Source organism: Mirounga angustirostris, unplaced genomic scaffold, assembly GCF_029215605.1.
Source record: "Mirounga angustirostris isolate CCGP_5_RB_7025 unplaced genomic scaffold, mMirAng1.0.hap1 SCAF_2, whole genome shotgun sequence".
In the NCBI taxonomy this organism is placed as follows: domain Eukaryota; kingdom Metazoa; phylum Chordata; class Mammalia; order Carnivora; family Phocidae; genus Mirounga; species Mirounga angustirostris.
Genome location: NW_026991710.1, coordinates 44,414,571 through 44,427,334, shown reverse-complemented (window position 1 = coordinate 44,427,334; position 12,764 = coordinate 44,414,571). Strand labels below are relative to the sequence as shown.

General features: G+C 39.0%; 1 protein-coding gene across 7 annotated transcripts in view; it reads right to left on the bottom strand.

Annotated features, from left to right (window-relative positions):
- The window catches only part of CEP135 (centrosomal protein 135), a 75,435-nt gene extending 63,504 nt beyond the window's left edge, over window positions 1-11,931 (bottom strand). For 2 of the 7 annotated variants that reach the window (XM_064584519.1, XM_064584518.1), the window contains exons 1-6: window positions 11,713-11,931; window positions 10,120-10,277; window positions 8,448-8,638; window positions 7,099-7,266; window positions 4,235-4,376; window positions 2,050-2,134 (exon numbers count right to left, since the gene is read on the bottom strand). In XM_064584519.1, the coding sequence (XP_064440589.1) occupies window positions 2,050-2,134; window positions 4,235-4,376; window positions 7,099-7,266; window positions 8,448-8,638; window positions 10,120-10,232 (699 nt within the window). In that variant the 5' untranslated portion in view covers window positions 10,233-10,277; window positions 11,713-11,931. Of the gene's footprint in view, window positions 1-2,049; window positions 2,135-4,234; window positions 4,377-7,098; window positions 7,267-8,447; window positions 8,639-10,119; window positions 10,278-11,104; window positions 11,326-11,357; window positions 11,484-11,712 lie in introns of those variants that run through there. The other 5 variants (XM_064584520.1, XM_064584521.1, XM_045881111.3 and 2 more) reach the window with 4 other exon arrangements.
- Between the last annotated feature and the right edge of the window lie 833 nt (window positions 11,932-12,764).

Genomic DNA, 12,764 nt, shown 5'->3' with positions numbered 1-12,764 from the left:
AATATCTTAAACCAAGAGAGTAAATGAAACCTTCTGAGAAAATATACTGGGAAAGAAGGGGTCAAAGACAAGATCCTGAAAAACAGTAACATTTCAGGGAACAGGTAGAGGAAATAAGCAAAGAAGAAATGATGATAGATTTTTAAAAAAGGGAAAACTGAAAGAAAATGAAAGTATTTTAAAGAGAAATTATCAATAATGACAAATACTACAGAGGAGTCAAGAAAATAAAGACTAAAGTATCCTTTTGGATCTAGCAATTAATGTCACTGGTGTCATTAACTAGACCAATTTATGTAATGGGAGGCAGAAGCCAGAACGCAATAGGACAGCAGGAGGTGAAGAAGTGGAGACAGAAGAGTAAGATACTCTTTAGAGAAGTTTGCATGAGGGAAGAGAAGGCATCAGCAAGAGGGAGAGGTAATTAAAGGAGATCTTTTTAGGGGAGGTTAGTAACGACCATAATAGCACCTCTTTCTAGGACAGTTAGGGAGATTAAAAGCATTACTAGTTGTAAAGTGGCCATTTAAGTGTTTGTTAAAGAAGGAAAAAATATCAATGAAAGCAAAAAAAAGAAGAAGAGGGCTGCCTGGGTGGCTCAGTTGTTGGGCATCTGCCTTCAGCTCAGGTCATGATCCCAGTGTTCTGGGATCAAGCCCCAGGTCTGGCTCTCTGCTCAGTGGGGAGCCTGCTTCTCCCTCTCCCTCTGCCACTTCCTGCTTGTGCCCTCTTTCTCCCTCTCTCTAATAAATAAATAAAATCTTGAAAAAAAAAAAGAAAAGAGGAAATAGAGCCAAGAGCACAGGTACAAAGACTAAGCCTTAAATAGGAAGAATGCCACACTACCCATTAAGTCTGGAGAGCCTCAGTGTGAACATTGCTAATTTTAAAGGTAGAAACAAAGTTGAGACAAGGTGATATCTTGAGGAGAGTATTTATTACAGGCTGGGGAAAGAGCTTGCAGAGAACAGCAACATTTGGAATACAAACTGAGAAAAACAGAACAAACTTAAGCAAAAAAACCCCAAAAAACAAAAACCAAACACCCAGATAGGCAGCAGAGTTTCAATGAGAATGATCAGGCTATTTTCTCCAAACACCTCAACTACCTCACAGAGATAACCAAGATTGGTCAGCTTATGTTCATAAAGTACTTGGGGAAAATGTGATGAAAGTGTGATTATAAATTGAAAAATACCAACAATATTCAACTTATGCATATTTGATATTTTCAATCTCTCTCCATATTATAAGTTTTTTGGTTGATGTGATCACAATTCCTTTTTACTCCATTTTTATTCAAATATCTTCAAAGTACTTTACAAACTTAACAGTTATACCAACACATAAGTTACATATATATTTGTATGTGCAGATCACTTCACTCCAGAAAAAATGCAGTCACATGCAGAAAATGAAAAAACGTGTTACCCAATTTAAGCTTCAATAAGCATTTTAAGAAAGTAAGCCTGTAATTATACAAATCAGAATTTAGCCAAACACCAACAGAAGGTAAGAAAGAATTAAAGCTTATTACGGTTACGATCTAACCCTGCATATATTAATTCCCCTGCTTCTTCAGAAAACTCTTTTACTAGTTCTTGTAGCGAAAACACACAACAAATATGGTGCCACAAAAGAGTAACTATCAAGAAGACTTATGTTCCAAATAACAAAATCTACAGTAAGAGTAAAAAAATCATTTATGTTACCACTGTAAAGCATAGTACACTTCAGTAAAATACCTCCCAAGATGAAAACAAGTAATATGGTTACAATATTTGGGGAGACAGATGATTCACCTAAAGGAACCAAAAAAAAACCTAGTATTTGCCTCAATGCATAATGGACTGGACTGTTTGCTCTAAAGCCATCTAAGCCACTCCAGCTATTATCTCTATTAACAAATTGGTGGAAAAGATAAAAGCTGTATAAAAATTCAGTATCAGTAATACCAAATATAACCCAACTTTATTTACAATCACAGCATACCCATCTCAACAATGCAATCATGCATCCCTGTTATAGAAGTAAAAAAAAAAATCCTACCTGCTCCGTATAATCTCTCAGTCCACTTTCCATCATTGCTAACTTTTCTTGTAACTGGTGGACTTCCAGCTGCAGTTCTTGAATTCTGAAACACATGTATAACTAATGTCAATATACTTTTTTAAGAAATACAAAAAAAACAAGAAATGAAACTAGATATGTTCTCCTATAAATTCTCTATTTTCTATTTCTCAATAAGGTATGAAGTACTGTACCAAAGGGTTCCAAACCACATCATAAGGAGAGTACATCATCTTGGAGATATAATTTTATAAGAATAGATTAAAGAAACTGAGTGTTAAATAATTTGAAATTCAGATACATTATGCCTACTGTTGCATTTTGATCTTTAAAACTCTTTGAGGTATTGCTGCCAATGCTTAGGTTCAGTTCAGGAAACTAGAGGGTCTAGCCCAGAATTCACATTCTGAAGTGAAATAAGGGACTCAAGTTTGTCTTCTGACCCTAAATGACCCTGTATTTTCTAATGAACTACCCTATGATCCTGGAGAAAAGAAAAATATCAAGAAATACTGTAATTCACCAAATAACTACAGCAAAAACCTACTCCTTTCTGGAACTTGTTAATTCTAACAAAATCAAGATTTGTCCAAATTACCTCAATTCTACAACTATCCAAATGTATTTATATTACATCAAACTTTGCCAAACATTAACATAAATATGACATAACCACTTTCATATTGGAAAAATAAAGCCTGAAGCCAGGTCTGCTTTTAAGAGAGATTTTCTGTGAAGTAGAGTAAGTGAGGCTGGCACACCTTGTCCATGCTGTTATTGGAACCAGTATTTTCTACTACTCTAGGTTTAGGAGAAAAGTAGGCATGTGACTGCACTCATATGTATGCACACGAATTACTCTGAATACAAACAAAATGTGTATGAGCAAAAGGAAACAAACAAGATCATCAAGAGACTAATGCCACCTATGATGGTTTGATAGAAAAGAAAGATGTTAAGGAAAAAGATTAAAGACAGAAAATGACAAACATGCAGACCAAAAAACTCCTTAAATACACTATCACACTGCTGAGAAGTCCTAGATTACAACTGTAACAGAAAAAAAGAACCCCACAAAATATTTCACAAGTTCAGATAACTGTATAAACATAGTTATGTAATACTGTGTGACAATAACTAAGAGATCCTAATCAGTACCTCCACCAATGTTCCTTTAGATTGTTATGAGATTAATGAAGTGGAAAAACTCCCCCATATACTCTGTATAATCTACAAAATAAAAAGTTATCCATACTAACCATTTTTACTAGTGTAGTACATATTTTAGAATGCTTTTCCAGGTATGACCACAGATGCTGTCACGAGTGTTCTTTTGCTACTTTGAACCTCTTAAAATTTTCTTAATGGCATTCTGTGTATTTATCTCATCTTTACTATTAGAATGTAAGTTTCTCAAGAGCAGCAGTACCATCTTACTCATCTTTACAACCCCAGGACACTTACATAGTGCCTTTCCCAGAGACCTTTTCTATATAAAATAGAATTTATATCTGATTCCAATTTAAGGAAAAACAAGCACACAGAGCTAGAGAATCATGAAGCAAGAATTTCAAAGCCAGTTACAAATCTATTCATGTTCATTGGCATTTGACATATCTGAAGTGAGAGAGTCCTGCAAAAAGACGAATTGGGTGATAAAACTAAATACTAAAGCAACTCTACTAAAATAGGTTCTAGATGGCACTAAATTATTTTAAAGTAAACATGGATAGAAACATCAGATTTATGATCTATCTGAGATCAAAGTTCCAAAACAAATAAAAACTTTTTTTTTCTTTTTAAGATTTTATTTATTTATTTGACAGAGACAGGCATAGCGAGAGAGGGAACACAAGCAGGGGGAGTGGGAGAGGGAGAAGCAGGCCTCCCACCGAGCAGGGAGCCCGATGCGGGGCTCGATCCCAGGACCCTGGGATCATGACCTGAGCCGAAGGCAGACGCTCAACGACTGAGCCACCCAGGCGCCCCAAGTAAAAACATTCTATATTTAGGATACATTCAGAAAGTACTTCCTCAGTGCTCACGCAAAGTTCTGTCCTAGGCCCTGGAGATACAACAGCAAAGACTGGAGCCCTAGCATCAAGAAACTTATTAGAGTTAATCAAGTAATTAACTGAAACCAACAAAAAATTATTTAATGCACCTGTTATCAGCCACCTGCAGGAGGTCTGCAATGTAAGGGTCATCAGGCTGCGGAACTGGATATGAACTGACTTCGGAGGGAGGGACTGGTTCATCAATCTGCATACGCTGGCGCCTGAAAGCAATACTTCTTTTTTTGCCACCTAAAACACAATGTGTGTTTCAAAAACATTTAAAAGAAACAAATATTAGAATTAAATATTCCAGAAGGTTAGGCTTTTTGTTATAAAGGGTGTCTCTAGCTCATATTACCTAGCGATAAAATACCTCCTCCCTTATATATACTCACACCCTGATCTTTAACTAAACAATGCATTCCCGAAAACCTCAACAAGACATGGTTATAAAACAAGTTTTATTTTTGGCATGCTTGGTACATATATCCAGATGCAATCTGTTCCTCCATTAGATGGGAACAAGACTTTGGCAAGATTAGAAGTTGAGCATGCCTTGTGGTATTTGCTCTTATGAACTCAAGAAATCATCACCAGCAGAAAACTGTCAAATGAGAAGCTTAAAGCAGTGATAACTAAAATAAACTTGTTTATTAAGCAATGCCAAAAGAGCAGGTAACAGAAACTTTATGCAGCAAAATTAGTATACAATGAATGAATGTCATCTGTAATATAAAATGATGCTATAACTGAATTTGTGGGGAATGCCTACCTAATTATCCTTTTTTTTTTTAAAGATTTTATTTATTTATTTGAGAGAGAGAGAATGAGACAGAAAGCATGAGAGGGAGGAGGGTCAGAGGGAGAAGCAGACTCCCTGCCAAGCAGGGAGCCTGATGCGGGACTCGATCCCGGGGACTCCAGGATCATGACGTGAGCCGAAGGCAGTCGCTTAACCAACTGAGCCACCCAGGCGCCCTACCTAATTATCCTTAAAACCATCAGGAGTAATTTCTTTTTATGGACATATACATCCAAATTACACGGATAACTTACCTTTCCCAGCACCTGGCCAAGATTAGACATGCACTTGAAAAATGAATTTATCCACACGAAGAACAAACACAATCTACAATTGTGTCTTTATTAAAATCCTGACACATTTTGTATACATATATCTCTTGTGTTGAGGATGAAGAAACTGGATCAAAAGTATTTAAATGATTTGCTTGTAGTTACACACCTAAAGAAAGTAAACCATTTTCTCCTTCCCTTACTTCCTGGTTTTCCTCCTTGGTTGTTCCTTCTCAGTTTCTTTTAAAGACCCTCTCCTTCCACCAGTCCTTTAATTACCAACCTCTCCTCAGGATCTGTTCTCTCTCCCCAGTCTACATAATCTTACTAGATAATTCCCACCGCATCCATAGCTTCAATTCCCACCAAACTCCAATGACTCCCAAATTTGAATTTCCATCTGGGACCACACATCTAAAATCAGATCCACATATCCTACTGTGTACTAGAAATCTCAATGCGGATGTTCCATGGGTATAATATTTGACACATGCAAAAGTGAACTCCTGCTCTGCTTTCCACCTTCTCTAAAAAATAGTACCATCATTCACCCGCTCATTCACCTGAAACAGAAATCTGGGAATTCCTCTACCTCCCAAGTCTTCCACATTCAGTCACTGAATTCTATAGATTACACCACCTGAATCTCTCTGGAATCTGCCCCATTCCTCTCTCAGGAAACCTGATTATCCTCATTTTTCCCCTTAATCTTCTAGTTACTTCTAAGACCTTCTTCCATGTTTCTTGATCTTTTGTGCCTTTAGCCCACAGTCCCCCTCTCCATCTCATTTCCTGACATTTCCATCTTCCCCTGATTCCGCTTGGCTACAGGCACACCGTAAGATGACTGTGTGTGGCCTTCATCACCACTTCAAACTGTGCCAGCATCTAGAACTCCAACTCCCTTCTGATCTCAGTCTTCATGCTCCTAATCCCTCAGCCTCCACCTCATCTCATAATCCAGCACTTTCCTACACCTCACTCACTCCCATTATCTTCAGCCCATAATTCAGACATCTTGACGATCTTGTCACTGGTACTGGAGATTCTTCCACCAACTTTATGCCTTGACCACCCTTAACTCTGGATATGACCCTTCCTTTCTTTTCTCTTGCTACAGAACTACCGAACATAAAGCTAAAAAAAGTAAAATAAACTAAGAAATACTGAAAACACATTTCCAAATTTTTTAATGAGTATAGATTACCTTTATAACTAAAATAATAATGATAACATTGAGATGGCATCCCTCAAAAGAGTTCCTTTTTTAGCTTGTGGATCTTCAGATTGATAGTTCTGCCATTTTCATTTCATTTCCTGAAAGTCAGGGCCGGCTTGTAATAAGTTGTTAAACAACACCCTAAGTGTGAACTGTCAACCCTCACCCTAAACCTCCCCTGTTCAGAGCACCACATGAAGACTTCACTGGGTTTTATAGTGGCCTCTGATGATGGCAGTCCACTGGAGACTGGAGTTTGGAAGCTGCTGTATACTGCCAGTGGCTGTGTGCCCATGTCCTCCCTGAAATACCAGGACTGTTTATGACGAGTATTTTTAATAAAGCTGAATACAGTTTGACTTGGAAAAAAAAGGATACTAAAATAATAATAATAATAATTTAAAAAAGAAGTTAAAATAACGATTAAGGAAATAAAACTCTAGGCACTGAAGTTATACTACTTGTATCTAAGAAACTACTATAAAGTTTCTAAGTGCCTGTATAAAATACTGCCTAGATCTTAAGAAATAAATTTAAAAGTTTATGTGACAATCCAAAATCATCTTTACAAATACTAAAGTCTAAGCATGAAAATCCAAAGTCTTATTTTAGTCAACAGCTTTAATATCTTTAAAAGATTAGACGTGTATAATTTGTTTTGAGACATGGCAGACTCACCTGGAGTTTGTACTACAGCGTGCAAATTCTTTTCTTGAAGTTGTTGAATTCTTTCATTCTTAGCTTTGCTCTCTTTCTCCAAAAGTTTGAGTTTATGAACATATTGGTTGTTTAGAAATTTCAGATCAGCTGTTTCACGTGCACACTTCTTCAACGTAGTTTTCAACTCTTAAAATGAAAAAGATTTAAAAACCATTTTACAGATCAGGAAATCTATCAAATCCTTCCATTTCACAAAATACAAAAGTCACATTAATTTGAAAAGCTCCATCTGATTCTTACCCAAGCCTTTGTCTGAAAGGTTATTACCTCTTCCACCATTATTAACAAAACTACAAGTCAGTCACTAAACAAAAAAGGGAATCATATTTTTCTTCTGCTATATGGCTTAATATAAATTATGGCATTTGCTCCAATCCAGTAAGGTGGGTATGTAGCTGAGGGATTATATATTCATGCCAGGTATCAGACAGGGCTTTCTACTGATAAAAGAAAAATTTATAGTAAGATAGCCACACAATTACCCTCTGTCCGGTACCTTTGAAATCATTCGATTCAATCTTCCAGCTCGAAGACGGGGGTATTAAAGAATCAGAATGATACAAGGCTTTCACCTCATTTTAGTCCTCTTACTTTTAGTAAGGGAAAAATGAAAGTTGTTTCAAGGACATTTCTTTAGTTTCAGCATTTAATATTTCCTAGAGCAATCTTTTTATTAATTAAAAGATTTATTGAGTATAGGTGACACATGTTATATTGATTTCAGGTGTACAACATAGTGATTCAACTTCTCTGTAAGTTATGTTACGCACACCACAAACGTAGTTATCATCTGTCACCATACAACGCTATTACAATATCATTGACTATATTTCCTATGCTGTGCATCTTTCTACAGCAATTTTAATTCTAAAAATTTAATCTACTTATAGTGAGGATGATTATAGCTATGAAATGTAAATTTATTTTCCTTATTGGGAACTCTTCAATGCACTCTACATTATTTCAAGACTGTTAGCAGGAAGACTATCACAATATTATATATAAGCTTTTCCTACAGAAAAAACTTTTTAGGCAAAAAATACAGCATTTTATTTTATTTTATTTTACTTTATTTTTTTTTTTTAAAGATTTTATTTATTTATTTGAGACAGAGAATGAGAGAGACAGAGAGCACATGAGGGGGGGAGGGTCAGAGGGAGAAGCAGGCTCCCTGCTGAGCAGGGAGCCCGATGCGGGACTCGATCCTGGGACTCCAGGATCATGACCTGAGCCGAAGGCAGTCGCTTAACCAACTGAGACACCCAGGCGCCCAAAATACAGCATTTTAAAAAGTCACAATATTTTACCTTTAATGTGTTGACCTGATTGTTCTCTCAGTTTCATTAATTCCAGGTATAATTCATTATTTTCCTTGATCAATCTTGCATTTTCAAGTTTATAAGGTTCCAAAACAAAATCAAAATTGGCACTTTCTTTTTCAGCTTTCACAGTAGATAATTTTGATTTCCGAAGACTTTCTGTTGTATGAACTAGGTCACTGAAATTAAAGAACAGAAAATATAAATACAAGGAAACATTCCATTAACTTTTAATAACTAAAAATATATTTCAAGAAAGACTTAAATGTTAACACTAAGTGAGATCAAATCTAAAAAACAAAAACACTAGGCGTCTTTCAAGGTACCAGGTGCTCAAAAATTTCTCAAAACAAGATTAAAAGTTATGAAACATACACATAGTTAGAATCACCTTTCAATCTCTCCTCTCATTCATCCCCCATGTCCAATTAATCACCTTATCCTGTGGAACCTGTGAAACTTACCTGTACATTCAGCAAAGATTTACTGAATGCCTGCTATATGCTAAATGCTAGCATAGAAGAATAAGAATTGATTCCTTACCTCTAAGAACACAGACCAGTAGAATATTCACTCCCTCAGTATTTACCGAGCAGGGAACACAATATAGAACACAGCATCATAGAGCTTATATCCTACTGACAGTTTGTCAAAAGTTATAATACTGTGTGACAAACTCAGCAACTATGTGTTCAGCCTGTACTAGATAGAGCAGAGATAAAGTCAGTCTCTAGTCTTATGGAGTTTACATTCTAAAGGAAACACAAAAACAAGTTTCCAACAATGATAAGTAGTGAAGGTAACACGTAGCAGATGTGACAATCTTGCAGGCCATAGAGCTAAACAAGCATAGGGCAGGAGGGAGAGGTCAGACAGACTTCCCAGGCAGACAGAATAGCACATGGAGAGACCAAGGGGAGAGACTGGTGGGGAGTGTTTATGTTTAGGGAGCTCCAAATGGTTAAATACATGGGAGATGAAGGTGTCGGGAGTATAAGATCACTGTGGAAAAAGTCTGCCAGTTTCTTAGAAAATTAAACATACTTCACCCACCCTCCAACCTTGAATCACAGAGCTAGAACTAGATCATGAAGGGTTCTGGAGGCCATAATAAAGAGCACCAAATATCTTTCCTCCATTCTCTCCTTACCATCATCATAGCTTGTAGCCCTACTGCAAAAGCTTTCTAAGCAATTTCCCTGCTCCAGTCTCAAGGAAAGAACAAAAAATGGAAAAGAACAAAATCACATAGAATCTTTCAGTTAAAGTAACATGTAACTGCTAAAGTAATGACCAACCACATATGAGAGAACCTTTATCAAATCACAGTAATTAAAGACTAGTGAGGCAGACATAGAATACCCAAGGATATCAGAAAATCACATTAAAAAATTGTAATTCTATTCACGGAGAACTCTCAGAAACATCTACTCTGAACAGTAGAGTATGAAAGGTGACCCCTAGAGTTTTGCAATGTGGAGGCCCTGAACTGATGATCTGGGAGTAGGATCTAAGAATAGATGAGCTTCAGATGACTGAAGGACTTAAAAAAAAAAAACAAAAAACCTACCCATTTCTTTACTGTAACATGAAGTTTAACAGAAACTAGATAAATGGGATTAAGGATCACATGGGTTTAGAACTGTATTTTCATCTTTACCTGAAAAGTTTTTCTACCAATGGTAAACACTCCACTGTCAGAGTCTGGCGGTATCCCAACTGATCCAATCTTTTTCTAATATTAATGTACTTTCTTTCTGCAGCTGCAGTCATCTTGTCTTCCAAAACTAGTTTTATTCACTCCCCAAAATTAAAGTCCTAAAAGAAAAGAGTAAGACATTATTCTGTTATTATGGCTATTATTACTATTTCATGGTCAGAAGAAAAGATTCTTTCAATATGAAGCAACTTTTTTTTGTTTCTCTTCAGGTAGGCAGCCTTCTGGAATATTTAGACTTGACTTAAATGCAATGCTTATGATAGTCATGTTGCTGCATTAATAAACATTAATAAACCTATACGTAGAAGTTAAAAAAAAAAAATGGAGAAAACAAAGAATATTTTCCCAAGCCTGAGGTAGGCAGAGAATCTTTAGAGAAGCCTCTTATTGAAAGACTAAATACAAAAGAAAAACCTGATAAGTTTTTGAACTTCATCAAATTAAAAATGTCTGCTCATCAAAATATTCCATTAAGAAAACAAAAAGATAAAGGAAAGAGTGGGAGAAAATATCTGACAAAGGATTTGTATATGGAATACATAAAGAACACTTACAGTTCAGTAATTACAGTCCGGTAAGAAAATGGGCTAAAGACTTGAACAGGCACCTTGCAAAGATAACTGAACAGGAATAATCATATGAAAAGGTGCTCACCACCATTAGTTATATGGGAAATATGAACTAAAACCACAATGAAGTACAATTTCACTCATACTAGAATGGCTAAAATATCGAAACACAGGACAGATGGAAAAGAGTAAAATCCCTCCAAGAAGAACAAAAAACATCCTCACCTACGGGCTGCTGTCCTCCCCCACCTACATCACCCAAACACTGTGCCTTACTGAAAGTTTCTAGCACAACATAAAAGCTTAGGTTTGGAGGTCCCCCGCGCATACGTGTTTAGAACTACTCACTAGCTTACCTCTGGGAAGGTGGGTGTCTGAAAGCCAGTACATCTTATTTTTACAAAAGGAGCCTGTGTGTATGTATGCACAGGGGCTCAAAACAAAACACCAACCTTAACTTAGGTTAAGTCCTTCCACACTGAACTTAAAACAGTAGTGACTGGAAGGTCAAGGGGATGTTTTCGAAGATGCAGGGCAAAGGTTAACAAATGGCTCCCGTCCTACATTTTCGGGTACTTTGTTTTCACAAAGAGCCTGTAAGATTCTTACACGAGAGAGCACTTTAACTTTTACATCAACCCATCAGTCGGCGGTAGGCGGGTGTGCACACACCGCACAGACTCCCGCAGCGAGCGGCGCGGAAGGAAATAGGGAGGCTCGAGCGGCCCCAGGTCGACCTCCGCGCCGCAGCCTCACTGCCGGGTTTCGAAGGGGAGGGGTGTCGGCCGCGGAGCCGGCGACGAATCTCCGCGCCGCGCCCCGCCCGGCCGGGCCCCACTTCCTCCCCAGCCGCGCGGCCTCCCTCCCGGCAGCACCCGGGCCCGGCCCGCGGGGACCTCCCGGGAGGCTACGGCGAGAGCGCCGCCGCCGCGCCCGGGCCTCCCGCCCCCACAGCGGCACTCACCCCCAGCTCCAGCCGCCGCTTCCTCCGCCTGCGGCCGCATCGCCCCTCGCGCGTCGCCTCCCTCGCTGGCTCCTTCCGCCCCAGACTCCGGCGCCGGCGCTAGGACAGTTTGAAAATGGCGCCGAGAGACGATCCCAGCCGGCGCGGAGTCGGCGCCGCGTCGGCGCCGCGGTTGCCTCGGTAACGGGAGCGGCGCAGGCGATGCGCGGCGCGCGGCGGGGGCGCGCGCGGCGGCGATGGCGGCGCTGGGCCCAAGTGCCCGGAAACGCAACGGCCGGACGGCGCGCGGCCACGGCGCCTCCTGCCGGTCGGCAAACCCCGCACTTCAGCGGATGCCAGAAATGATCCCTCCCCGTTGCGGGATTCGTTGCTTGTCTACCCCGCGCAGGGTTAAAACGCTGTGCAGCCCTTGGTCCCTGCGGCGGATAAGCCTTCACCCGTCAGGTGAACGCCTGCTGACCACGAAAAATCCAACCTAATAATCACGGTGCTTTGCAACTTTCCCTGACAACCGCCCAATAAAATTAACTATTGTTGCCACACCCCTCTCCCTGTAAAGCGGTGTAGACACATTTATTATACTCATCCCATCATGAGTATAATATTAAGTTTTGATCCCATGAATTATGGCTCATCCCATCAAAACGTAGTTAGCGCTGTATGTCTCTCCCTGGCCACCTCACAACTGAATTTTTTGAGTCAGAGATTATTTTACTCAGTTATGTTTCTTTAGCACCTACCACAAAAAACATTTGTGAAGGGAATTCAATTGAAATAAACTGGTTGTGGGGTAGAGAGCTTGCTCACTTAAAGAAACCAGATAGGTCAAATCCTAGAATTCCACGTCTCCTCTGAAGATTTCTGTATAATCAGAGAGGAGCTCAAGTGCTTTCTGTTCACTACTCTCCCGAGTAGGCCTTACAGTCAGAAAAGGTACTTAATCTTTGCATGTCATATAACTGCTCTGTGGGTTGTGAATAACTGTACCCATTCATATATTGACAGACACATACGTTTCCATTATGTCTACTTGGTTTCCCCACATGTCTTAA